This window comes from Corvus kubaryi, unplaced genomic scaffold (genome assembly GCF_017639235.1).
Source record: "Corvus kubaryi isolate FWS band 111438036 unplaced genomic scaffold, C.kubaryi_AGA036_p1.0 68, whole genome shotgun sequence".
NCBI classification, from domain to species: domain Eukaryota; kingdom Metazoa; phylum Chordata; class Aves; order Passeriformes; family Corvidae; genus Corvus; species Corvus kubaryi.
In genome coordinates this window covers 8,091,679-8,118,691 of record NW_024582056.1, presented here as the reverse complement: position 1 = coordinate 8,118,691, position 27,013 = coordinate 8,091,679, and the positions used below count along the sequence as shown (strand labels likewise).

Sequence of the window (27,013 nt, the reverse complement as noted above, 5' to 3'; positions counted from 1 at the left end):
CGATCTCTGTTCAACGCCCTAAAAAAAAACTCAAACAAAGCAAAACACCACCAAGGCATTTTGCCGTTGAAGTATTCAGGGTGAATTCTGTCTCTTGTATCTTTTTTTGGTGGTAAAAAAAAATAGGTATTAAGAGTTAAACCCCTGTTTGTGTGTGACAGTTTGGAGGGAGCTGCAGAGCTTAGAGAAACTGTCTGAGTTATTGGCTGTTTGAAACTTTGAAATCTGGCTCCGGTATCCTTCCAATCACTTGATTTCTTTGAAGTAGGATGTTTCAGTATGTTTTATTCTTTCCCCCAGAAATTCTGCTTGTTGAATGAATGCTTCTCATTTGGATGCAAGTATTCCAGTACCACTTCTCCCCTGTAGATTTACATAACGTTTATACCTGGCACAGAATTTGCCTGCAACGTTTCCCAGCTTCCCTGGGAAGCATCAGCCCTTCAGTGACTGCACAGTACTCTCACTCTGTTCATGCTGAGTAAATCAGCACAGTTTCTGCTTTCAGCAGTGTGATGGCCACAAGAAGCTTGTCCTGGAAGTAACAGACTTTTGCTATATGTGTGCACAGAGCAGCTGTGTAGTATGTGTGCAGCAGCCTGTTACGATGCACGTGGAAAATACTGTCTGTCTTCAACATTTCCAGAAATTTTTGTAGTGAGGTAGTTATAAGCTGGTAGAACTCGCTGTGGCTTACAAACATCAAAAAACCAACATACAAGTTCTCAGACTCCTCATAGACTAACCTCAATAGACAACAGTTTTCACTGGGGAAAAAAAGGATCTATTCAGAAATGACAGAAGTACAGTGTTATGTAATGGTACCACTCATTTTGCTTCATGGTGATCTGAGAAAATCAGTTGCTTGCTATTTGTAAATTGTGATTACATGCTGCTGTCTTATTACTAGTTTTAAAGTTGTAAGGTTGTGAACATTGATTTTTAGCTCCCATGCAAACAGTGAGAAATTTCAATCTATAAGCCAGACTTCTCAGTAAGTGATGTACTGAAGTTAAGCTGTGCACTGGCAAGCTTTAAAAGTGTTTTGGATCATACCCCTGTCAGGATCTTTGCATTGGAAGTACTGTGTCTTGACAGATTCCTGGCCTGAGGATGGGCAAGATACAACTGAACATCTGAAACAGACCATTGCAGGACAGTGGAACCCTTATGGCTTTTGTGCCGTGGGACATCTAATAGTATGGCAAGGGTTGAGGTGAGAAAAAAATTGCACAGGTGAAAGATGACAGTTAAAAATAAAGATAACAGTAACAAACAGTTATAAAAGGTTGTGTGCAGAACACAGGAGCAGGAGTCTCAATAGTCTCTGCTGTGAAGTGTGTCACAGAGTAGAGATGAACAGCATTTTGGTGTGAGTTCAAATTCTTCCATACACAGACATACACATGTGCACACACACTCTCTCCAGAAAGGCTCCCTCAGCATCTGTGAGTGGGAAGACTGAAATCCTGTCCAAGCCAGGTGTTTGTTGTAGTGCCAAAGTAGAGCAACAGATATTTTCCTAACTGGAGTCAAGTGTGGGAATGCAGTTCAGGCTGACTGTATGTGGAAGAGAGTATCTCTTAAGAGCCTGTTGCTTTTTTGCATATAACCTTTTGTGTGTATTCTGACAAGTCGATTATAAAATAGCTCAGAGCGCTTTTTATGTATACACAATGTGCTTAATGGTGTTACTAGAAGACATGTCTCTTCTTTTTTCAACTTACTCAGACTAAACTTTGCTCTAGAGTAGACTGAGGTTGAAACAAAGAGAGGGGAAGTGGAATTGGCTAGGTTTTCAGATACAAGGCCTTCATTACCAAAGTAATGAAACAGTAGTCTGTGCAAGCTTTGGAAGGAAGGTGGCATCATTTTGAGGATGCCAGTGCATGGGAAGGCAGAGGAGGCCTTGCTCTGGCCACAGTGCTGCCCATTCATTCATATCTACCTATGAGGCATGTGCATTTGATTCAAAAAAGCTTGTTGATAATGGTTTCACTTTGTCTCACAACTCACTCCTGGATATGTGCCCTCCTCTGCATTGCCCAGTGTAGGAGGGTGTCCCTCGCACAGCCTTGCATTTGTTTCATCTCGAGGTAGACCCTGAGATTGATGCCTTGAGAGGCCTCCCAGAAACAGAGACCAGACAGGAGCAAGGGAACAAAAGAGGCACTCACTTGAAAGGCCTTCAAAGGTACACCCTGGGGAGCCCGAATCCATTCTCAAACTGGACCCCAAGATGGACAACAGGTCACAAGTTCTTCACTCTTTTATAGGTTTAGTTCATCTGCATAGCAGGGTTAATTCTCCAATTAAAGCTTCAGTTTTCCCTTCAGCTTACCCCCCCTTTAGAGGCTCTTTGGTTTATACTCTTCTGCCCAGGACAGTCTAAGTGTCCTTGAAAAGCAGGCCTGGAGAGGCCCTGCCATGTCCACCCAGCACGACAGCAGAAATTAACAGGCCACAAGAAACTTTCAGAGTCACACACCAAGCAGTACAGAATCTGAAAAATATAAAGGTTAAAACGTAAGGCATCAAGATGACAGCCCTGCTCCTTTGGTTGCTTGTCCCTCCTGGGTGTTTGATCTTTGTGCTGGTGGTCTACAGGTTAAATTTGCACGTCACAGAAAGGCTGCTTTCTCCTCTGCTTGCTGTTTCCAGGCAGCAGAGCATCTTTTGGATGCGGCTATCTAAGTGTAAAAGGCTTTATCCTTCAGGCTTGTGCATCTCCAATGTTTTTATTGTGTCATTATAGCACAGCAGTGGTCAATGTAACAGGTCTGGCAAAAGATACAAAGTGCACTCTGGTCAGTATTTCGATTCGATGCTCATCTGGAGTCTGAAAGTTCTGGAGGACACTTTTAAATCTGAAATGAGAAACACTTCCAGTGGCTGCACACTCAAGTGTGTAGTGGCTTACTGCTGGTAGGACTGCAATTTAGTTTCCCAGCACAGGTTTTCTTCTCTCTTGAGTTTTTCAATCCTGGTAGCTCCCTTCCTTGGAAAAAGGGATGAAATTTAAGTCCAAGTGTTACTGAAATAGCACAAAGTGCTTGACAAAAGTGAGGCAGAAGTAGGCCTTTATGCTCTGTTAAGCTATGTAGAGACATTTTTCTCTTGTTCAGTTAAGAAATAGGGCAAATGTTAATAGGGTAGTCTTAGCAGGCAAATATTAACAGTAGTTGATGTAATTTTGTGAACATGTGGGAAACTTGGTTTTGCTGCAAGGATGACTTTCTGAATTGGAAATTAATACCTTTATAACCATACAATAGATAGGGGTATTTGAAGCTTTTAAAGGTAATTATATTTAATGAAAAAAAAAAATGCAGGCATTTAGCATCTTAAATGCTACTGAAAGACCCTGGAAGACAAACTCCAGGGGGTTTAACATTTTAAGGTTTTTGTTTTTAAAAAGATGCATACTTTGTCCACTGCATATCCTGAAAGCCAAAGCTTACAGGCAGACATACACACAGAGCCCCTTTCTATGCCTAGACATACTTGTTAGGGAATAGTATTGCAACACTTGGCCCTGTACAAATAATAGCTCCTTCAACAACTGTGTCTGTGGTAATGCACATACTGCAACAATGTGCTGGGGGGCGGGGGCAGAAAGAGGAATTTGCAGTTTTTAGACGCAGAAACTGTGTGCCTTTCTTTGCCTGAGCCTACTGAAAAGGCAGACTGAGAATCCAAAAGCTGTTATTATAAAAATGAAAAAATAAATTGTGAAAGAGTGCGATGGATATTTTACCCTAATAAAATAACTCTGTGCTCTTGGGTAAAGTATTTACTCAAAAATAATTGTTCTCTGTTTATATTCAGCAAAGTACAGTAGGGTCTTATTTAACTGCAGTCTTTCAGGAGATTACAGAGATGGGACTTAAATGGATAGAGGCCCATGATGGAAACACTGAAACTTCCAGGATGTTGCAGACAATTGAAATAATACCATCTCAGTGACTAATGGCATGCTCCCAAGAACTTAGGAAAGAGGTAGTACAGGATGCAGGCTCATTCAAGCAGATGTTTCTTAGTCTGTGCTATATTTAGATCAAGAAAAAAATCTGCTGAGTGAAACATTTGCCTGTCAGGGATTCAGAATTTTATTTCCCTCTCCAATTTTAATTCTGATAAGATGCAAAGAGCAGATGAAAAGAGGAGAAGAACCTCCTTCTGTGACTGGATTGAGTTATGTATGCAGTTTTCTCACTGTATGTTAGAGCTGTCTTGCCGCTGGATAAAGTTCTTACCGAGATCACAGGACTTGATAGTTTGTTTAGGGATCTTCATGTTACTTCTCTTACAAAGAATAGAAAAAAACATGACTGGAAGTTGCTCAAAAGTTCACACCGAGAGAAAGTTAATAGTTTTTTAATTATGAGTTTGTGATTTTTTTCCCCACTGGATTTTTGTTGCCAAGCTCTCTTTTATGGAATGATGTGTTACTTCAGAAAGTCATTGCACTGTAAAATCTGTAGTTCTGCACTGATGAACATGTATGGATAAGCTCTAGTCTCTGTTCACCCCCTGCTGTAAACTGTTTGCTTTCTTTTGGCTTTGCTGTGCAACCTTGTACAGTCTTCAGCCTTAATTTTGTATCTGAAAACAAGGTAATTTATGTAATTTCCAGTATATCCAGGGCTCGTTCTGGTTTGAAAGCTGCAGAGGAGCCAGCTGGCTACTGCCACCCATTAAGAATTAAGCTTCTCTCAGTACAGTGCATGAATTTCTATCCAGCTTTAATAACCTCACAGTTTTATTCATCTGTGGTGGCTTTATTATAACTTTTGTTTATAAACACCTAGATTATTTTGAGAGGAAGATGTTTGTCACAAACTTACTTGGTGGAAAAAAGTAAAAGCTTGTTTGGTAACGTATTAAAGGAACTTTTGCTATGGAAGTGTCACAGAGCTGTTTAGTCACTTCAAAAATGGCTTAAATTGTTCCGCTTTCAACAGCATATGAATCACAGCTAGGCAAGTAATGCATACTAATTACTCTCCTTCTCTCTCTGCGCTTTTCATAAAATGTTTTTGCTTCCCAAGAGGTGGACAGTTCAGCTCATGGGCTGGGCAAACAAAGTGTATTTTTGAGCCCTTGAGTACCTTGGGGGCCAGATACTATGTTTATAGTGATTCCATGCTGACCAGGCACTAAGCCAGCCAGTGTAACACTTGGTTGTGCTGGTGCCCGTGTCCTTCTGCTCGAGGCAGGTGGTGTGTTACCCTGAACTGGCTCTGCAGAGGGAAAGGTCTGCGTGTCCTCTGTTGGCTTGGTCTCCAGCATCCAGGGTGAGCTTGAGGGAGTTATTCGCGTGCACAGTACCTCACCTCACCAGTCAAGCGCTTGTAGGTTTTGTTGCTTCTGCCAGATCTCCGCCCAGTTATGGAAGTGGCTAAAGTGTATGTGAAGAATAAGAAATGAAGAGATGAGGTGTATTGTAGAGGTCTGACACAGCTGCAGAAGGCATGTTGTTAAAAATTGAAGTGGCTTTCAGACCTGTCTTCAGCTGCAGTACAAGTACTTCTGAGGGACCTATGGGGCAAACTTGATAGGGTCTGAAAGACTCAAAATTATTTAATCCCAGTTTCTCTGTAGTAAATACCTGTGTAGATTTGGCCTTTTGTAGGCAGTGCAGTAAGCATGGAGTGTATGTAAGCACGTAGAGGTCTTCCAGCCAGCACCAAGCACATTGCAGTAAGCAGCAAAGTGTTGCTGTCAAATGTCTGTATCTGCACAGTTGAAAGCCGTACTGGTTCTGTGTACACACCAGCTCACTTGGAAGATCTCTGACTTGATGCCCTATTTTTATAGCTTAGGCATAAACTTCACAAGCCAAGAGAGGAATAAATTCATGTCCTCTAGGCATTGAGTAAAATTTTCAGGTTGTATTTTCAGGCTTCTTGCTCTTAAGTTTCATTTGTTTCCCAGTTAAAGTTGCATTCCAAAGTACACATTTGGAAAAAAACCATTTGGATGCTGCATTGGGTTATGCTGGAATGAATGTTGATGAGTGCTTCTGACCCACTTGTTAAGTTCTGTTGATTTGTGCCCCTTTCAATAAGAAAGACCGCTGTGCCTTGAGCTTGTGGTGTTTACAACTGTGGAGTTGCATTCAGGTTTGTGACAAGCATTGTCTTTGAAGCATATGAGTAGTCAGAATAACTGTGTATGGACAGTTCTGGTTTGGGGAGGAGGGGGTAGTAGATTTGTAGAAAAAAGTCTAGTTAAATCCCATTAGTTCATCCCAATTGTGAAAACTTAGCCTATAGCTTGGTTTACTCAAAACCTACAAGAAGACATGTAAAGCTATGAGATACCAAAACTAGTATTTGATTTTAAAAAAAAGATTCAAAGGAACTAATTAATCAAGATCGGGAATCATTCACTGAGTTTTCTATTTTAATGTAGTACTTAGGAAACCTTTATGACCAGAACATACATATACAAACAGCAGCATGAAATGGCTATTTCTGTAGAAAACGTTTAGCAAAGAAATAAAGAAAACATTTGAGTTTCTCAGATTTTGAAATTAAGCCAGTTTTGATTGTTTAGTTACATATTTTAACAATGTTAACCTTTTAATTAGATTCAACAAATCTCTAAAATTTTCAAAAGGAGAGATTGAAGTGTCATCAAAAGACCTTAATACTTTTGATTAGAGTTACTCTTTTGGGATAAAAAACAAACTCTTGTTCTTGGAATTCTAGCATTCAGGATGGAATAGTAAAATAGACAGGAGGGACCGGGTTTGAATGCTTCCTGTGAGAGCAGCTGTTCCAGTGTGATGTTGGTGCTGCTCATGGGAGTGTTGCAGGACACAGCCGTGCTCCTGCTGCTTTTTTTCAGTTCCACAATAGATGGCTGATGGTTTGCTGATGAGTGACTTTCACGCAGAGCTTAGGATGCTACAGTTTCCATCATGAAATTGTGGAAAAGAACACCGCAGGGTTCTTCACGTGACCAGCAGTGATACCTGTCCAGCATATACCACGGGGGTTTTGTGTAAGCTGCAGTGAATGGGCATTTTTGAGCAGGGATATGTGCACGTGTGACACAGGGAGGAAGAATGTTGAATTAACTGGTAGAATTGCTTATGATGATTTTTTTTGTTACAGTGTGAGATTGAAATCAGGAGAGCAGCCACCATCATGATGACAATAACTTCTCATATCTGATTTGTCTCTCTATTTTGTTTTCTGAAATTCCCTTTCTTTTTCCTTTTTTTGAAGGCCACTGAAAAGTGTTATGTTGTCTGTGTGCAGTGTCAGCCTGGCAGTGCAAATTTGATGGTGGCTACAATACATCTCCCTTCCTTCCTTCCTTCCTCCCTTCTCTCGGAGAGTGTTACCATAGCATTTCTCTCCCAGGGACTCTCGCGCAGAGCTGCAGATGGGTTTCTCACTATGAACTCTGTGCTGCTCAGTCGGATACGCTCAGTTCTCTAGAAGGAAAATGGGGAAGAAAGGGTGACTTAGCAACACGGATAAAGCTTTCCTGGTATTTCCAAGAAGCAAAAACCTTTTTTGAAACAAAGGCTTGTTTTCATTAATATGAGGATGGGATTTTTCTATGAAGAAAAACAAATCCTCTTTTTCCCTACCACCTCAGTCTGTTTTCTCTTGTCCAGGGAGATTGATTCAGAATAGTTGACTGCCTGATCCTTGGGCTTATGTTTCTTGCTTTTTCCCCTCTCCTTTAGCTGTGGACGTGGCTTGAAGAGCTACAGAAAGAACTGCTTGATGATGTCTATGCTGAGTCTGTGGAGGCTGTCCAAGACCTGATTAAACGTTTTGGTCAACAGCAACAGACCACTCTGCAGGTTACAGTCAATGTCATAAAAGAAGGCGAAGATCTCATACAGCAACTAAGGTAAAACAGATTTTTATTTAAATCTCTCCTGTTGTTCTGCTGATGTTCTGTGAGGCTCTTTCTATTTCGAGGGTAGAGATGATGAGTAAAAGATATGATCTATAAATAAAACTTGTAAATATTAGGACTACAGTGATCTTTCATGCTGTACTGATGGTCTCTAAACCTCTATTTACGGGAAGCTCAGCTTCTAAACACTGCTGCCACAAGAAGGAGATTTTGTTGACATAAGCTACCTTTTTGATAGAAGCAATTAGGTGGTTTTGTAGTCTGACGTGCAGGGCTCCACAGCATTTTGAGTTCTGAGCAGCAGCCGTTTTATAAAGAGACACTTGAATTTGTTTTGCAGACTGATGAGTAACTTCACTGTAGTAAAAGCCAAGTTTGTGTCCATTTCATTCAGTAATTATATGAATAAATAAATTTGGTTCCCAGCTGCTCTGGTACATGTCTTGTTTGCTGCAGGAGATTAACATGTCTGAATTTTCAGGTTTTATACTCAGGTAAAAGATTAAGTCATTTTTTAAAATTAGCTAATTTTGATTTTCTTTCCTTGCCAGGAAGATTCAGTAAAGTAAATAGTTATCATATGCTACTTCCTTTTCACAGTGGAAGCGTTTGTCTCTGGCTTTCAAATTTTATCCTTCCTGTAAACAGAATGTCTTTACATGCTGAATTGGGAAAAAAATGAAAGTAAATAATTTCTTAATTTTTTTTTAAGTACTAGAACACAGTTTGGCTTTTTATTTACAAGGATGTACAGTTAGCTTTCATGCAATGTGGCTTGCACCAACCTTATCTGAAACAGGCTTACATCTTGTGGTCATGTATAGCGTCCAGATTGTATGGAGGTTTTTTTCAATAATGCTCTTTTTTCTTCCCCCTTCCCTCTCTCTACTTTGAATAGGGATTCTGCCATTTCTAGTAACAAGACCCCCCATAACAGCTCGATCAACCATATAGAGACAGTCCTGCAGCAGCTGGATGAGGCCCAGTCTCAGATGGAGGAGCTTTTTCAAGAACGCAAGATCAAACTTGAGCTGTTTCTGCAGCTCCGCATATTTGAAAGAGATGCAATAGATGTGAGTGTTTGCTTTCAGACTTGCACTGCACACACTTCTCCTCTTGTGTGGGAATGTTTATGCTGAGATTGTGGAGTTGCACTGGCATGTGGCTCAAATGACCGATAGACTTAAGTCTTACCTGAACTAAGGCTTTTGTCCTGTATGTGAAAGTGTCAGAAGACCTCAGTGCTCAGCAGAGCTGAGCTTTTTGGTTGGCTCTTAGTGTGTCTTTAAGCAAATGTGTGGTAAAATCATGATGCATCAGTTGCTTCATCTGGTAAGTTTAGTTTGAATATCAAACTGCCTTGATATAACTAGTATGCCTGCAGTTAATATGAGTAAGACTTGCAGGCTGGTTTCGTACAAACCCTCTAAACTGGTGTTTTGTAAAAACGCCCCTCTTATTTTTCTTTTCCAAATCAGCAGTCTTTTTTTTTTAGTTGGCAGCTGCAAGTGGTATTTGGAATTCTGTCTTAATCATTGGGAATGTTCTATGGGCTGTCGTTTTTTAAAAATAAATTCTTTTCCACCTCTGAAAACAATTCAATAGCAGTTGTAGTGCTGCACCCCTGCAAAACTTCAAGAATTCTTGAGCCTGTCCTAACTGTGAAGGAGAGTTGTAGCTTATCAGTTGAAAAGTGTGTGTGTGTGTGCAGGAACATGTATACAAACAGACGTGGAGCTCCACAGGGAGCTTAGGTTAGCAGAGTTGCATTGCAAAGCTTCAGCTAAGTTCCTGTGACTTTGTAAAACTACTAGTGCTGTACACAGTGACTGAAACAAGTTGGTGCCTCATAAGGTTCAGGGTTATCCATTGGTAAATGGTCCCATTTGAGTATATAAGGACTTACATGACTCTTGAGATTCTCAAAACCAGGAGTCAGAGTGATAATTTTACCCTTTTGCTTGTATGTGGTAAAAGCTGCAACTGTTGGTTATGAATGTGAGGTAGAGAGGCAGTCGGCAGAAAGCTTCACAGGTTTTTAGTGATAGCATCTTGGGTTTTTAGTGTTTTGGTTTGGGGTTTTTTTTTGCCTTTCTGAAAATCAGGATTTGATGTCATGGCCGAAGTCTGGTTTAGCTAAGCACATTGTTAGGTGCAGTGCAGGAATAGACAGACACAGTTTCTTGATCCTTACCCGTAGAGGAAGTGAGAGTGTGTGCTTTACAGTAACAACAACTCTGGTGTAAAGGAAGACCAAAAAGGGTTTTTTTTTCAATTTTGCAATTCACAGTGATCTGTAAAGTTTTCTCCTTTGGCTATGTGAGAGTAGCTGTCTCACATATGCCTACAACCTTTGCAGGAGTGATCAACAGTGCTCGATGTCTGTGAGGTGTTCTCAGAACACTTTTTTTGTGGGACTGGCAGCTGTGTGGGGCAATGCATACCAAGAAAATTAATGGAAGAATTAGGATAAAGGTTTGAGTGACATTCACGATTAAGTTGATTGCTCTGTGCTGTAGGTTACATAAGCCAGGATTCTACAATAGCAAAAGGCTGGTTGCAGGAGCCCTGCTTTGCAGATGTGTTCTAGTCCTTCAGTGCAGCACAACATCTATGTAGGTAGGAGTACTTCTGGTACTATTAAGTGGTGCTGCCCATAGGATTTTGCATCAGAAAGCTGCAAACCCTAACTTCATAGAATCATAGAATAGAATATACTGAGTTGGAAGGGACCCATGAGGATCATCAAATCCAACTCCTGACCCTGCACAGGACATCCCAAGAGTCACACCACGTGCCTCAGAGTGTTGTCCAAATGCTTCTTGAACTCTGTCAGGCTTGGTGCTGTGACCACTTCCCTGGGAGCCTGTTCCAGTGCCCAACCACCCTCTGGGAGAAGAACCATTTCTAGTATCCAACCTAAACCTCCCCTAGCTCTGCTTGATGTTGTTTCCTTGAGTCCAGTCACTGGTCACAAGAGTGAAGATGTTGGTACCTGCCCTTCCACTTCCTCTTGTGAGGAAGTTGTAACTGCAATGAGGTCTCCCCTCAGTCTCCTCCAGGCTGAACAGACTAAGTGACCTCAGCTGCTCTTCATACGGTTTCCCCTCCAAACTATTCATCCTCTTCATGGCCCTCCTTTGGATTCTCTCTAGTAGATTAATGTCTTTTATATATTGTAGTGCCCAAAGCTGCACACACTTGACAGGTCTTGCTTTTTCTAAACCTGACACTTTGCATACTTTGCATTTTGCCACATACAACATAAAGCAAAGTTGCCTTGTTGAAAGAGTTGGTATAATTTATCTCTATGGCTTGGAAATAAAAATAATGCTTATTTTAGATTGATGGAGAGTCCTTCAGAAAAGAAAATGGCCCTGGCTGCAGAGTGACTTCAGCAAAATGTTGATTGTTTTGCTGTCTCTGTACCATGCCTTCTCTGCTTCCTCAGCAAAGCACGCGTCTCTTTTCCCTCTCCCTGAAGGCAGACATCTGTTCGGAAACTTCCAGGAAGAAAATGTGGGGACTAGTTCCAGGTCAGTTGTTTGAAAGCAGAAGCTCAGCTGAAGTAACTTGATAATGAGGAGGAGCCAGATGCCAGCTAGGAATTTGCAGACCTTGTTTTGACCTTCTCCTTCCTCCAGGATTTTGTGTGACTGGTCCAGTCAATTAAGACTTGGCTGTAGAGGCAGCTCATTCAGGGGAGCATCCTGTGAGGACAGCTTTTCTCGAAGGCAAGTAGTGTTTCTAGCTTCTCTTACTGCTAGCAAAATTACACAGGTTAAAATGGGACAAAGGGCTCCCCTGGCACTGCAGGATCATACCATGCAGCTGTGCTTCTGGGGACAGTGGTGAGATTTGCTGGCAGCATTAATTCCCTTCTTCTCCTCATTCTTCCCTTATTTGCTGATGAAATACTTTGTTTCTTTTATTCTACAACTTTTCAGATACTCCTGCTCTTCTGAAATTGATATAACTGCAGTAGTGTCTGTTTTGCCCCTTGCTCTTGGCATATAAACTTGACCTTCTCTATCCTCAGCATGATTTTTAGTGCCATTGTTTGTGAGCTATTTGAGGGACTCCTTTGTAAATGCCTGTATTAACTAAAGGAAAGAATGAGCAAAATAATGTAGGTGAAGAGTCCCTTGCTAGTGTGATTAGTAGCATGAGGAAGGTGCGTGTGTGAACCCAGCCAGTGGGATGGTAATGCTGATGGCAAAGTACGCAGTCCGAAATGTGATTGTCTCATCTGTGGCTGTGCATTTTTGCCTGTCTGTAACTTACATGCCTTGAGGCCTGTGCCAGGGCTCTACACACAGCATACCACACACTTTTCAGCTCACAGCTTTATCTCAACTCTATTTTTGGACCATACTTACAAGATGCCTGTTAAATCACACTGCTGAAAAGACAAGGATGCAAAATGCTGGGATATCGCAGAAACCTAACTCTTCTCCCTTTCCCATTTTCCCTTTTTTTTTCTCCCCAGCACATAATATTTTCCAGGTCTTGGTGATCACTTGGTACCACGAATGGTAGTTAAACACTTCTGAGAAGAGACCTGCAGTTCTTTATTTCTTCCCCACTCAGTATAAAAGAGTCTGCATCCCTTCTGTATTATACCCTGCCTTGTTTCCTGTCAGTGTTACCTTTACATTTAATAGAATATAGGGATGTCAAGCAGCTCAGGATCTGCACTCAGAACTTCTTGAACACATGCTATGGTAAATTGTTAGCCTGTGTTTATGCTGGAATGTCCATTTCCTGAGAGCAGTATGAATTTGTTGTTGTTACTTTAGATGTCTATTAGTGATTTGTTCTGTTTGTTTAATGCTGATTGTCTTGACAAAACTTTACAAGCAAGCCTACTTGCTCTAAAAGTATTGTCTGTAAAGCAGAACTTTAGGGGAAGCACTGAAGAGTGTGGGCAGAGAGGGCTTAGTGAATGCTATTTTTACATTAACTCTGCCCTCAGATTTGCAGTGGGTGCAATGGCTGAAATAGACCACCTTGCACCACCTAATTACTGCTGAAAAAATATGAGGATTACTGCCCCTGTTAGGAAACTTCGCTGTGGTTGTCATTGACTACTTACCTTTTGAATCAGTGTGGAAACATGCTGCCATTATTTATTTGAATCGTGGGCATCCTGATCTTTTGAAGGGAAAAGGCAATGTATTGGTCTTGTTCAGAGTGTTTCAAGCTGCTTTAAACAATGTGTGTGCCATGATCTTAAGCATGGGGTTGTATGAGAGAGCATGGGAAAAGCTATAATTCTTACTGGCTGTTCGTGGCTGTTCTTTGGAGGCACTATCACTGAACCCTCTTGGCTGAGGCTACACACAGTTTTGACCTCTTGAAACTAGTTGTTTTTCCTATCAAGTAAAGTGAATCTTAGGAGCTAGTGACTACAGTCTATTCCATTATTACAATACTGACACTTAGCCACAGCAGTGTCATATTGTGAGCTTACTGTGTTTTTTGCTTTATTCTCACTTAATAGTAAAAGAGAGAAGGTTTTGGCATCTGTTCTGAAGGGAGATGGACTGGCTTTGCTTGTAAAACAGTGTCGCAAATGTGCCATGTTAAATCTTAATCCTTTGTATACTGGTGTTTAGAAAGATGGGGAAAGATGGTGTTTTGATGGTGGAGTTTTGCAACCTTCTTTAATGCTCGGATTTCTGTTTGACAAAGTCCAGCTACAGTTATTTCTTCAGGGTAACTTTTGAATGTTATGAAGAAACAAACATTAGATGACCTCCACTGCTTTTAATAATAAATGAACAGAGTTTCAGAGAGAAGCTGGGAAGAGCAGATCTGAGATGCACAAGAGCTGAAAGTAAGCAATTTCTCTGGCTGGACTGTCAGGAAAACCTGAAGTTTCTTTAAAATTTCACGTCACTTAAAAGGACATGAATAGCAGAGGGAGGTGGTAAGACATGTTGGGCATGGACCAAGTAAAAAGGAAACGAAGGGAACTTGTTAAGGATTTTGTGGGAGGTAGAGGGAAAACCACTCACTCATAATGCCTAAATAGATCGTGTGATGTTTAGAGCACATGGAAGATGAAAGGAGCTTCAAGCAGTGGCTAAAAGCTTTGTCCTGTCTATCTTCCTGAATACTTTAGCCATCAGCTTTTCTGTTTTCAGTGTTAGCCCTGACTGCCTGTTTTCACTTCAGCAGAGGTAGCTGAGCAGGTTTAGGGATTGCAAATAGCTACAAATTGTTCGATACCTCCCATCATGACATAGTTCAAAACTTGAAGATATAGTGAATCAAGTAAAATTTTTTGCAGAACACCTTTAAAACAGGAAGGAACTCACTGGTGCCACAATGTTAATACTAATTGCTTGATGTGTCCATTTTTTTTATGGCATCATGTGAGCAGAATGGAAAAAGCCTTCATGAGAGATTGTAGCAAACTACAGAAGCTTTATACAGATGATTTAACTTTGCTATCTCCCCCATTGTGCTTTTTTTCTAGAAGGCCTCTTTTCCTGGAATGTCTGGTTGTTTAACTGTCTCACTAACTTTGGAGCTATTATAGCCACTTGAAAAAGGGGCAGTGGCATCTTTCTTTTGCTGACAACAAATGACTTTGGTTAAATATTTATGGACTTGGATACTTGATCGCTAATGCCCGTTTAGTCTTTCTGTTGTATCTTGATGCATAAATAGGTACTTTCCTGTAATTTAGCACCATTCACATGAATTTGTCCTACTCCTGAAATTGTATAACACTGGAACTAAGCCATACTTGGTTCTTGATATCTATGTTTGCTTTCCCAATGAACTGCAATAGTTGGTGCCAAAACTGTGCTAAAAATTCTGGGAAAAAATTGGTTATTGGCTCGAGGGATAAGTGTATTAGACATACTTTTTTGAAGTAACTGATGCATCAAATCCATGCCATATGAACTCAACCCACTTTGATAATGGGGGTTGTAAGCACTATCTGTTAGCCTTAAAACCTGTTTTGTATCCTAATTAAAAGGAGAATTTTACATTTTTAGACAGGCTTTGCAATATGATTTGGAAAATTAATTTGTGTGGACAGACAAGGAGAACTTATTGTTGTGATACATGTGTTAAAAGGCCCCAAAACTTTTTTGGCTACCCTTCTTTGGACATCCTACAGCAAAGAATAAAATCCAGAATTAAAGTGTAAAACTGAAGTGTAGCTGAAAGATACCAGCAAGCAAATTTAGTTCTGGCATTGCAGTACTATTGTAATAAAGTATGCTGTTTGGTTTTGCTGCATTCATTGAGTACCCAGCCTTTTGTGGTAAGTGTGCTTCTCAGTTGTCTGGCAGAAGTCAAAGGTGTGTGTGGCCTGATGCTTCCCGCTCACAGAAGGGTAGAGCTGGCTTTCTTGTAAAACGGTCAAGATTGGCACAATTGTAAGCTAAGCTGGCTCTTGCTGTGTGAATTATTATGTGGTGCAGTTTGAAGAATTAAAAAGATATTCCAGATCCACATTTTTCTTTAAAAGTGGAGATAAAAACATGTTGACTTCATCTATTTCACCAGTAATGTGTTGATGGAGTACCTTAAATTAGGCAGGGGTACCCACAGTGTTGCAAGCACTGGTTGAAGAACTGTAGCAGTTTTCAAAGAGGTTATTTTGGATTGTTTGCCAAAATTTAAAATAAATGATAAGACAGCCCGTGTCTGAACCATGTCAAATTTGATCAGTGAAGTCAATCAGCAGTGAGCAACTTGAATTCCCTATCTCCATCATCAGTGCAACACTGGAAGTAAACTGTTTTCTGTTGTCTAATGGGTAATTGAACATTGTCTCCTTCCTTTTTCCCCCAGATAATTTCAGACCTTGAGTCTTGGAATGATGAGCTCTCTCAGCAGATGAATGACTTTGACACTGAAGATCTTACAATAGCAGAACAGAGGCTCCAGCATCATGCAGACAAAGCCCTGACCATGAATAACTTGACCTTTGATGTCATCCACCAAGGGCAGGATCTGCTGCAGTATGTCAATGAAGTGCAGGCATCTGGTAAGATGGCTCCTTCGTGCTATTCTGGGCAGTGACTTTGTAAGAATTATCCAGTTGTCTCTCCATGGGATGTGTGAAAATAACAGAGATGCTGGTTAACTGCAAGCTGGAGACGTGTGGACTCCTTTAAACTCAAATCATTCGATTGTGTCTGTGAGAACATACTGGTACTATGGCACATAATTTTGTCAGAGTTGGCAACACCTGAAGGTGTTTAGTTTTTATAGAAAGGGATTTCACTCAGGAAGTCAGTAAAATTAGAGTAAATAAGGAAGCATTAGTTTTATAGGTAATCGCATCAATGCAGTCAAGCAAAGATTTTCAGCTTCCAAGTAATGTCTTCCTTTTTTGTTCCTTATGCCCCTTCAATTGATCTTTTACACTGTATATGGTCAGGTAGGGTAAGTATCAGACTTTAAAAAAATCACATTTCCCTTTCTAAGAGTGCAAACCCCTATACTTATGTAGGCAAATGCTCCAAGGCTTAGGTTTAACTTGGAGAAGCAACTAGAAAATCAAGTGTAAAACAGTGGAAATGAGCTGTTTGTCTTGGGAAGCTTTGCGAGTCATTCATAAGGGGCTGTCCCGATTGCAGGTGTGGAGCTGCTCTGCGACAGAGACGTGGACATGGCCACTCGCGTGCAGGACCTGCTGGAGTTCCTGCACGAGAAGCAGCAGGAGCTGGACGTGGCGGCGGAGCAGCACCGCAAGCACCTGGAGCAGTGCGTGCAGCTGCGCCACCTGCAGGCAGAGGTCAAGCAGGTACGGCCCCGCCGCCCCTGGCTCCCTTGGGGAGCTCTGCTCCCAAAAACACACGCGGGATATGACCTCCTGCTGCACAGAGTCTTTCGTTGGGAGCAGGGGATGACTTTGATCACCTGGGAAACTTCATCCTCTGTTAATATTAAGTGCATTTTTTTAACTCGCATCACCGGTCGATCTTGCTGTGTGGATCTAGAGCACAGGTCCTGTGAGGAGCAGCTGAGGGAGCTGAGGATGTTTAGTCTGGAATAAAGGAATCTCGGGGGGGACCTTATCACTCTCTGAAACTGCCTGACAGGAGGTCGTATCAAAGTGGGGGTGGGATTCTTTACCCAGGTAGCAAGTGATAGGACAAGAAGAAAAGTCCTCAAGTTGTGCTAGAGGAAGTTTAGATTAGATATTAGGAAAAATTTCTTCACTGAAGGGATTATCAAGCACTGCAACAGGACTGAGAGAGGCACCATCCCTGAAGATATTTAAAAGACACGTAGATGTGACACTGAGACACGTGCTTTAGTGGTGGACTTGGTAATGCTGGGTTAACTGTTGGACTTGATGGTTGTAGAGGTTCTTTCCAACCCAAACTATTCTGATATTCTGTAGATACCAGTCAAATATTTGAAGTGTAGAGTGATTTGAACTAATGTTAAACTCGTGCTTTTACCATCTGTATGGGGATGAATAACAATGCTCAGTCATAGTTCCTGCACACTGACCTAATACTTCTTGGTCTATTGTTTGAAACATCTACAAATAATGATAACATAGTATCAACATAGTTTATTTTCCTCGAAAAGAGAAACAAAGTTTTGCTTCTCCTGCCAAAAAAGTGGCAAGTTTTGAGGTCTTTATCTGATAAACACCTAAAGCTTTGGTGAATTTGAGATGTGGGCAAAGCCACTGAAGTAGGTGAAAGTTTAAAAAAGAAACAAGACACTAGAAATGGTAAGTTTTTGATCTTGCTCACACTTGGCAGCATCACAGAAGTTTGCCATAGTCTGTTGTATTACTGTGGCCCATAGTGAGACTGAATGACAATTCCCAAATTGCAGAGTAGTATGAAAGGGATCCAGCTAGACTAGGAGAGGTGAACAGAAGGTTCCCAAAGTATTTTCAAGCAGTGGTTGGTTGCTCTGCAGCAGCAGATGCAAAGTTTCTGTGTGGTCTTGAATTAAAGGAATGCAAAAAACTAATAGTTGTCTGCTGTCAGTGCAATATAGGCATCAGTCAAATACCTGATGTTCTGTTTCAAGCCTTTGTGTACTCTACTGAGCTGTGCTGTATCTGCCTTAGCACTTACTCATCTTGGTAAGTGCAAATTACAAATTCCTCCTTTCACACGAGCAATGGTTGAGATAAAATGATTGCACATCAGGATAGTTTCTGTACTCTGTTGCCTGTTATCTTGAGGGTAAAGGAAAAGAGTGCACATCTGCAAAGGAAGGAAAAAATTAAAAGAAATAATGTGAATGCCAGCTGAGGCACTCTCATCCCTTTATGGTACATCAGTGGGTTTGGCTGGGATGGGTTAGTAAAAAAACCTAAAGGTTAATTTCCATGATACTGAAATAGTATTCAGTAAAAAACAGAATATAGAACTTTGGTAATATTTCAAAGAGACACTATTTAAATAGTTATTTATATTGCATGCTCCCACAATAAAGTGAGGGCCTTGGTCCACTAGTTTTGTTTGTATGCAAGTTAAACGTGACAAGAAGGACACACATGTTTAAAACCTGTGTTTGGAACAAATGTTCTGTATGTTGGCAGAAACAGGCATATGATGAACATCATGGATTTTAGGGGAATATCGCTGTTGCACTTCATATGTGATTTGTAGATCATTCTATAAGAAATTTCTCACTTTTTTGAACCACTGCTAGCCCTGACTGAAACTGAAGCTCAAATTTAGATTCTTAAGAAAGGACTGGAAAAGTTTATCTTATAATAAAGGTACAGGTAGTACACTAACCTAGCCAACTGTCTTTTCTTGGTAGACTGGGATTTGGAAGAAAAAAGCATATTCTGTTTTATATTCCTAGAACACACCTCTATCAAGTGGGATTTTATGTTGAATTAAATGCCACAATAGGTGTGAGTTTTCAAACAAACGTACATGAACATGTAGCTGACAGAAGGTTTGTGTATTACTTTTCCAGATTTTACTATACAGATTCACCTGCAATACTTGCCCAGCCTGAGGCCTAAAAATTGAGTGGAACTCAAACTGAATGTTAGTATATTGTCTCATAGGATTTCTTTTGAGACCTTAAATGCTTTGAGGCTAGTAACTCCTAGTTTTGTGATTTCAGTTGCCTTTTTAGAAAACCATATCTGATTTATTTTAATTTTTATTAAGCGTCAGGAAGCATGATCTTCTCCTGTCTCTTCTGCACTGGAAAAAAGTTTATCAGTCAGCAGGTCACAGTAGGTACTTTACCTGAGAGTCAAATGAAGTGGTAAACCTCCTCTTCAGTCTGTTTTGCTGCCTGAAGCAGTGAACACATGGTTTTCCTGTTCAATTACTGTGATTTTTCTGTTAGATTTATTGTTGATGAGCTGTGTGTAAGCATATTTATTATGTAGATGGGATACTGTCTCCATAGCAAGAATTCAAACAGTACTTCCATTTAAATTTTTCCTGCCACAGCTACGTTACTGCTGTTGTATTTTCACACACACACACATACACACACACAAATGTGTTTATATAAAATACCTAAAAATATGTAGCTTGTAGTAATGTGAAGAGATTAGACTGGAAAACTGCAGGAATTTAGACAAACACTTGCAAAGATTCTCTTCAGTACTAGGAAGTGAAACTTGGTGCTTAGTGAATTTTGATCAAATAAGCGCAGAAAGTAGACAAAAACATTCAATATTGCTTCTTCCTTAACTATGGTACCAGTGGCATTGAAGTGGCATAGGAGGAAGCAGAAGAGCTGGAAGACAAACGGAGGTTTAAAGAAAACCTTCAAAGAATTTACTTGTCAGCTTGATGAGTAATAGGTACAGAAAGGGAGAAACCAGATAGAAAATTACAGTGTAGAAAAACCAGGGAAGACAGGGGGAAGAGAATGCTGACTGAAATAAAAAGGGACAGCTGTATGTGGGGAAAACAACATGGAAAGGGAAGTGTGACCACTTTTTTAGAGGGCAAGGACATATGAGTAGGTGGAGGCAGAGAAATATTTATGAGAATGTCTGTCTCATCCAAAACTCCAGTTGTCTGTTTGGCAGACAAACCTTTTTTATTAATCACCTAAAATACAGCTGTTGAATTACTTATTGCTGCAATCACTCCCACATACTCGCTTTGTGGAATCAGTGCTTTATTCTGCTTAAGGTCAAAATCCCTACCAACCTCCAAAACCAATCCAATTGCTTTCAGTATGCTCATTAAGCTTTTTCAGTGCAATATTGTCTGCTGTTCTGATCATGGTGTATGTTCTTGGATATATAACTATGTATACATGTATGTACAATGGTGTACAGATACTTCTGCCCTCAAGAGTAACTGGAGCTGCTTTATGTTTTCACTAGGAGATCTTTCAACTTGGTGCTTGAGCTCTGATTATCCCAAAATACTACTCAGGAAGGGTATGCTGGCACTCTGTGTAGTGCCATATGGATATGAAAACATAGCTAGGACAGCAGACTGAAGCAGGTTGTCTTGTGATCATGTTTAGTTACAGTCAAAAATAGGTCCAACAAACTAATCCTAAATCAAGAACTTACCTACAGACCTACCTATTTGACCCTTTCAAGTGTCCCAAGTGACCCAAGTTCTGTTTCATTTCCACATTTTTGCTGATGCTCTACTGATGCTTTTCTAGCCTCTTGAAGGCTGTGAGGGGAGAGATGGGGGTTGTGATCCACTCAGACAGGGAGGTGGTGGGAACATGCCAACCAACCCTGAAGGCAGCACCCCTGGAAGAAGAATAGGCTCCCTACTCACTAGTGCTTATATTTTCCCCTTGAGTCAGAGCAGGGGGACGGGGAAAGTACTGCTGGCAAATTTTCCTCCTGTGAGTTTCACCAGCATGTGCACTTGCACCCTGACCTACACCAAGCAGGAGGGCAAGTCTTTGTGTTTGAAATGGCACATTCTGTTCTAGCTGTCTCTGCTGTATATAATGGGATGCCAAGTCAAGAGGAGCTTTTGATTGGTCTTAAGCATTCTCCTTCGTTAAAATTCTCTGAAGAAGGCTAGATGTATAAGAACCCTAAAAAGGTGTGTTTTGTTACACTGTACCTGGAAGAATCACTTTTTAAGGTAGAGGAGGAACCTAGAATTACTTTTGTAAGACAAAATAGAAATAAAAAAGGGATTTTAAAAGAATTGACTGTCTCTGTGTTCTTGCAGACAATTTATTTCTCCAAGTGTAGTTTCTATCTACAGTCTGTTGGACCCATCTGCTTCCCTCAGAAGCTGCCCTTTTTCTTGCTCCTGAGGCTTACCCAGGCTTGCTCCCTTGAATGTTGACAATCCCCAGGTGCCTTAGCAACTTAGAAACTCCCAGCTTCTTTCATCGTCCCTTTCGTGTGCCCCAGGCTGTGATCTGCAAGTGTCTCCTTTGCAGTAGGAGAGGTTGTTCCAAAGCCAGAGCCATCTTCCCCTTGCTTGCAAGGCTGCACCTGACCCAGTGCTGTCTCCCCAGAGGACCAGAATGTGCACTTAGTTACACGTCTGGCAGGTGCTATCATGCCCTCCCTTCTACACTGTAGACTTACTCTTTTCTACAGACTTCCAGAATTTATATAGGAGAATTCAAATACATGTTACCAGGGTGGAAAAAACTTGTTAGCTATTCATTGTGCACATGGAAGTGGGAAAAACCGCATTAATAATACAACAATATCTCAGTCTGGGTAAGTATAAGACAGAGGGTGAGATTGTGGTGCAGATTTGAGGGAGTGGATGTTGTGTCAGGGTGGCTAGACCTCAGCTGCTTCAAGCTGTCAGACATGTCAGAGCATACTTTGGATGTAGACCCACATGTGCCTTTCAGTTTTGAGGAACTGAGTTTTAATAGGTTATTTTCTTGGGCTCTGCCTGTGTTTCCAGTCTGCAAGTACAGTCATATCATCCTGGTTACTCAGTAATAACCTGGTGCATTACTGCATTAATCGGTAGTGTCATGTGTGGATCACTAGATGAGAATATTTAGTGTTAAGAGCTAACTGATTTGTTAGTTAATATATTTATTAGCAGTGGTTAAAGGTCTAAAATCAGTTAGTAGGAAAAAGTTAAAAACACTGGTGAAGTTCAATTAAACTGGGCCTAAAGTAATTTGCTCTAGAATACCTAGAAAACTGCCTGAAATAATGTCATAGACATTAGTGCTTATTGTTTCCAAACATCAGGAGATTGGATGAGATTCTGGAAGCCTGGAACTAATCTACTAAGCCTAATCTACTTCTCAAAAGGAGGAAAGGACTACCTAAGGGAGGATTATAGGTCAGCTAGTTTAAAACAGTTCCCAGGAAAAATATTGAACCAGGTAGCTTATTAAACTTGAACAGTGACAAAAGGAGAAAGGCTAACATAGGTTAATTAATCATAGTTTTCCATTGATAACCCCCCCTTTCTTTTTTCTGACAGTGTAACAGCTCTTCTGGGAGGGGTGGAAAAGCAGTATCAAAGCTTTTAATATAGTTTAACTCAGTCTGGACCTAACTTACTATGAGAATGTCATATGAGACTACATTACCAAAAATGATAACTTGCTGAAAAAACATACTCAGTAACAAAAGTTATTAAGAGACTCAATGGATTGGAAAACAGATTTAAATATGAAAAAAAAAATTGTATCTATCTGTATTTGGATACCGCTAGATCATGACAGAAAATCTACATGTTAGAAATTATGCTTTTAAATTTGGAGTTAAAGGCAAAAGAAGCTGGAAAAGGGATTTGAGTTCATCAGAAGACCCTGGATTACAGTTCAGAATTATCTTGATGTATGGGAGAATTGTGCTTTAAGAAGGATATGAGTTTTAATAGTGAAAAATCCAGAGCATGAAAAAATAATCAGCTGAATAAATACAAGGGTAATTACTGGCTGGGCAGCAGTTCCATGGAAGAGTTGTAGAGATGACAGTGAATAACCTGAATTATGTCCCATTTTACTCATTATTTGAAAAATTATGACTGCAGTCATGGTTATCAACTGAAGAGAGCTCATAAAAGAGCAGTGTTCTAGAAAAATAAGGCAACTAACTTCACATGGGAGAGATTGAAGAGACTGTGGTCAACAAGATAAGAGGAGTCTAAAGGAGGGAAGCAGATAATGTTCCTGATGGAGAGAGGAGAGAGAAAAACAAAGCTGATGCAAAGAGGGAGGAAATGTTGGGGGGTTTGTTGGTTTGGTTTGGCTTTTTGTTGCTTTCTTGTCTTTTTTTTTTTTTTGTCCCTGGTTGTGGGCAGGAGAAATGAAATCAGCTAAAATTGAAGCAAGAGATAGTTGAAAGACTTACTATGACAAAAAAGTCTAGTGAAAGTGTGAGATTGGAGTCTTGAGTAATGAACAAGGGTGGAGGTCTTTTGGGAGGGGTCTAAAAAGTTGTATATTCCTGCTGTTGATAAGGACTGTATAAGGTGGCCTCCTGAGGCTTCTGCCTAGCCAGGGATTCTGCCAGTTTCAGTGGACATGTCAAAGAAGGCACATTCTGAAAAATGAAAATCTTTAAGCAGTTAGAAGGACACTCAATGGTCACATTTTTCTCAACATTACTATTCAAACTTATGTGCATACTTTTTACTAAGCTATATGTCCTCAATTTACATTACTGACACTGGCTTTTAGGCAGCTATTGCTTGTAACTTGTTCCAGCTTTTCAGGTGGCAGAAACGGTACTCGGAAGCACAACCTTTTTCAGAGTGAGAACTGAGACCACAAGCATGTAGTAGTTGACTGCAAGCTGCGAGTTGTTAGCTCAGTGAAATTGTACTCAATGTCATTCACTGTGCTTATTCAATGTAAAATTCACTGTAGTATGTAATTAAAAAATTATTTAGTTATTGATTCCAGTGCTAATGTGACCCTAAATGCTTTTTCCCCTACAGTGGTGCTTTTTTGCTGGTTAGCAGTGGAATTGTATATTTCATGGTCTTCTCTTTTGTTACAGGTTTTGGGCTGGATTCGAAATGGAGAGTCAATGTTAAATGCTGGGCTTATCACTGCTAGCTCTTTGCAGGAGGCAGAACAGTTACAGAGGGAGCATGAGCAGTTTCAACATGCAATAGAGGTAAAAGCACCATTTTAGTGACCATAGTCTTGTATTTACAGTTCTCTGTAAATAGCACTCTTGGATTCATGCTACAGTATTTTTAGTTTAGGAAAAGCTGTTGAACTCGTGGCAAAGAGATGAAAATGCTTACTGAGAAGGTGTTTTTTTTTTTTTTGTTCTTATTCATTTTGAAGCTGCAGTTTCCAGGTGAACATCATCTCAGTGTCTTTTTGCATCTTTGTAAAGTGATAGCTGTTCACAGCAATTTTGCTGAAAATAGTGTTTTCATTTGTTATTCCTTTACTAGAATATAACCTGTAATGCTCAATGTAAAAAAGTTAAGCATAAATGGAACAGGAAGCATCAGTTTTGTGTATTCTGAGGTTATCCTTTAATGTTTCCATTTTTGTTTTCAGAGTAGGTTTCACTGAAACTTGTGTGTGGTGGTGTGTCAGTCCCCTGCCATGGCTTAAAACTAAACTTATCGGATTGGTCATATTGCTGCAAAAAAATAGGCAATGTTCTTAAGATTGATTGAAGTGCAGTATTATTCATTTACATGCACTATTGAGTAACTTAGTACTAATATTAGCAATATTATGATTGTTTGGGTAGACTATTTTCAGGAGTACTCTGCCTTGCAGTAACTCTTTAATGTTTGTTTCCTGTTTGGTAGAGTTTTATGCTTCCCCTCTCTTGATTTTTTAAAAAAAATTTAATTACAGTTTGCATTATATGCACCCTCATTTTGAGAGCTTTGGTAACTCTCAAGTACAAAAATCATGAGACCTCTAGGTGTTAGTCAAGTTAAGAATAAATGACTAGAAAGCTTAGAATTCTGTGTTTCCTGGGTCATTCTTTACTGAGATACAATAACACTTTAGTAGTATTTAACCCTTTAATATTTTTATATTACTTGATTTTAGGCAAGTATTTCTCTGCACAGAGAAATACAGTTAAAAAAATTTGTCAATAGACAGTTGTCTTTTTTTTTATCGGTCTGCACGCCTGCTCACTACTGCTGTGCAAAAGACTGAAACTAATGCTGTAAAGATTGCCAAAATAAGATGCCAATTCATCTTCTTTTTCCTCACTGTGAAGGGAAAGAAAATCAAACTGAAATTCGTAATTACAACAACATGCACTGCAGCATAGATAATGTCCCATGTGGCTAAATGCTAGACAGTTATTATTTGTTAAGAACGGCTATTTAGTGTTGATTTGGTGATAAATCTCTACAGGATTTATTTCCTTTGTATTTGCATAGAGAAGTCACACAGTAACTAGTATCAGACAGGCATTTTTAGTTGATGGGTGTTTGTGCACGTGTATAGAAGTGTCATTGACACAGTGGAAATGTGACGCTCTGAGGTCTTCAAGGAAATGATCTCAAGTGCTCCACTGAACTCCTGACTTTTCACCTCTTGTCAGAAAACACATCAAAGTGCCCTGCAGGTTCAGCAGAAGGCAGAGGCAATGCTGCAGGCTAATCACTATGATATGGATATGATCCGGGAGTGTGCAGAGAAGGTCGCTTCCCACTGGCAACAGCTGATGCTGAAGATGGAGGACCGTCTCAAGCTTGTGAACGCCTCTGTTGCCTTCTATAAAACTTCTGAACAGGTACAGAAATGCTACGTGATCTGTGGTCTGCCTTGGTTAATTCCTCAGCATGGCATAAAATAGCATTACTTGAAAAAATGGTTGATGAGGTTTGGTTATATTTACTCATTTGATGGCCAGTTCTGGTTTTTGTGTGGGAGTCAGAGAGAAATCAGCTTAATCTGCTTGTCCACAGAAAAATTTGGGGGAAAGTTGGCAAGGTTGCTTCCTCTGCAGTCATAACTTAAGCCCATCCAGACCTATGCAGTCACAGAGGCAGAGAAAGATGATCAACTTCAGGGGCAGCCTCTGAGCAATTCCACATAAGCAGGCCAGTGCTTGCAAACCTACAGCCAAAGTTTGTTGCCTTCTCTTAAGTCCCAGTCAAAACATGTCAGAAGCTAGGGGGTAAATGTAAGGGGTAGGTGGGTTTTCTTTTTTTGAGGCTTGAATTTTGATTTTTTGCCTTACTGAATTGGTCTCCTTTTTCCTGAAAGGTGTGCAGTGTGTTGGAGAGCCTGGAGCAAGAATATAAGCGAGAAGAAGATTGGTGTGGGGGAGCAGACAAACTGGGTCCCAATTCTGAGACAGATCATGTTACTCCCATGATAAGCAAACACCTGGAGCAGAAGGAAGCGTTTCTGAAGGTAAGGTTGGGGATTTTTTGTGGTCTCCTGTGTCTTGGGAAGCATGCAGGCAAACTGCTCTTACAGTGCTGACGTGGCTGTGGAAAGCAACAGTGCCCGTTCCAAACTACAGGTATGTCCCCAACTGCAAAGATGTGGGAAGTGGCGTGTTAACTGCTTGTGACAGTGATTGAGAGAATACTGCCAAGTGCATAAAATTGTAGCCAGTTTTATAAATACATTTCCTGTTGAACTTCAGTAGATGTCAGATCTCCCAGTGTGACTGAAGAGGAACTGGAAGTCACTGCCACTCTAAAGAATGCTTAAAGGCTGCTGCTTTGGAAGAGGACTGACAGTCACACAGTGCCATTGCTGCCTGTGCATCAGAGCAGCTCTCAGATGTACTGGGACTACAGTGGAGTACGGAAGGAGGAAATTGCTAGACAAGCATCTGGGAGTAGTTGGGTTTTGTGTAATAGTCTTCAGATAAATGAAAGATTTTTGTTCCAACTAATGTCCCAGTGAAGAAGGTTATTGATCATACTGAATTAAATGTGTAGCATGTGCTTGCAGAGCAGTGTAACTAACTCTGTTATCAAAGGCATTTTCCAGCATCATGATGAAAGACTACTGAGAGAATAAAACTTTTTTGTTAAAAACATTTCTGTTCTCATTATGCAGATTACAACATGCAAAAACATATTAACAGAACTCAAAGTATACTGCCTAATAGATCCTTCTGCAGCTGGCATGAATTACTAATCTTTGTTTTAAAATGGTATGAGAAATGACTTAGTGTCTTTGTTACTGTATCAAACCATTCTACCTTTATCTAACCTTTTGAAGTAGCATTTCATAATTTGCATGTTAAAAATGAGGCAGCCAGCCC

The 27,013-nt window shown here is 40.4% G+C and overlaps 1 protein-coding gene across 4 annotated transcripts in view; it reads left to right on the top strand.

Moving 5' to 3' along the window:
• TRIO (trio Rho guanine nucleotide exchange factor) overlaps positions 1-27,013 on the top strand; it is a 248,797-nt gene that overhangs the window by 116,590 nt on the left and 105,194 nt on the right. For all 4 annotated transcript variants that reach the window (XM_042048799.1, XM_042048802.1, XM_042048801.1 and 1 more), the window contains exons 12-18: positions 7,709-7,878; positions 8,786-8,960; positions 15,706-15,901; positions 16,497-16,663; positions 23,795-23,914; positions 25,328-25,519; positions 25,996-26,145. In XM_042048799.1, coding sequence (XP_041904733.1) covers positions 7,709-7,878; positions 8,786-8,960; positions 15,706-15,901; positions 16,497-16,663; positions 23,795-23,914; positions 25,328-25,519; positions 25,996-26,145 — 1,170 coding nt within the window. The remainder of the gene's footprint in view (positions 1-7,708; positions 7,879-8,785; positions 8,961-15,705; positions 15,902-16,496; positions 16,664-23,794; positions 23,915-25,327; positions 25,520-25,995; positions 26,146-27,013) is intronic.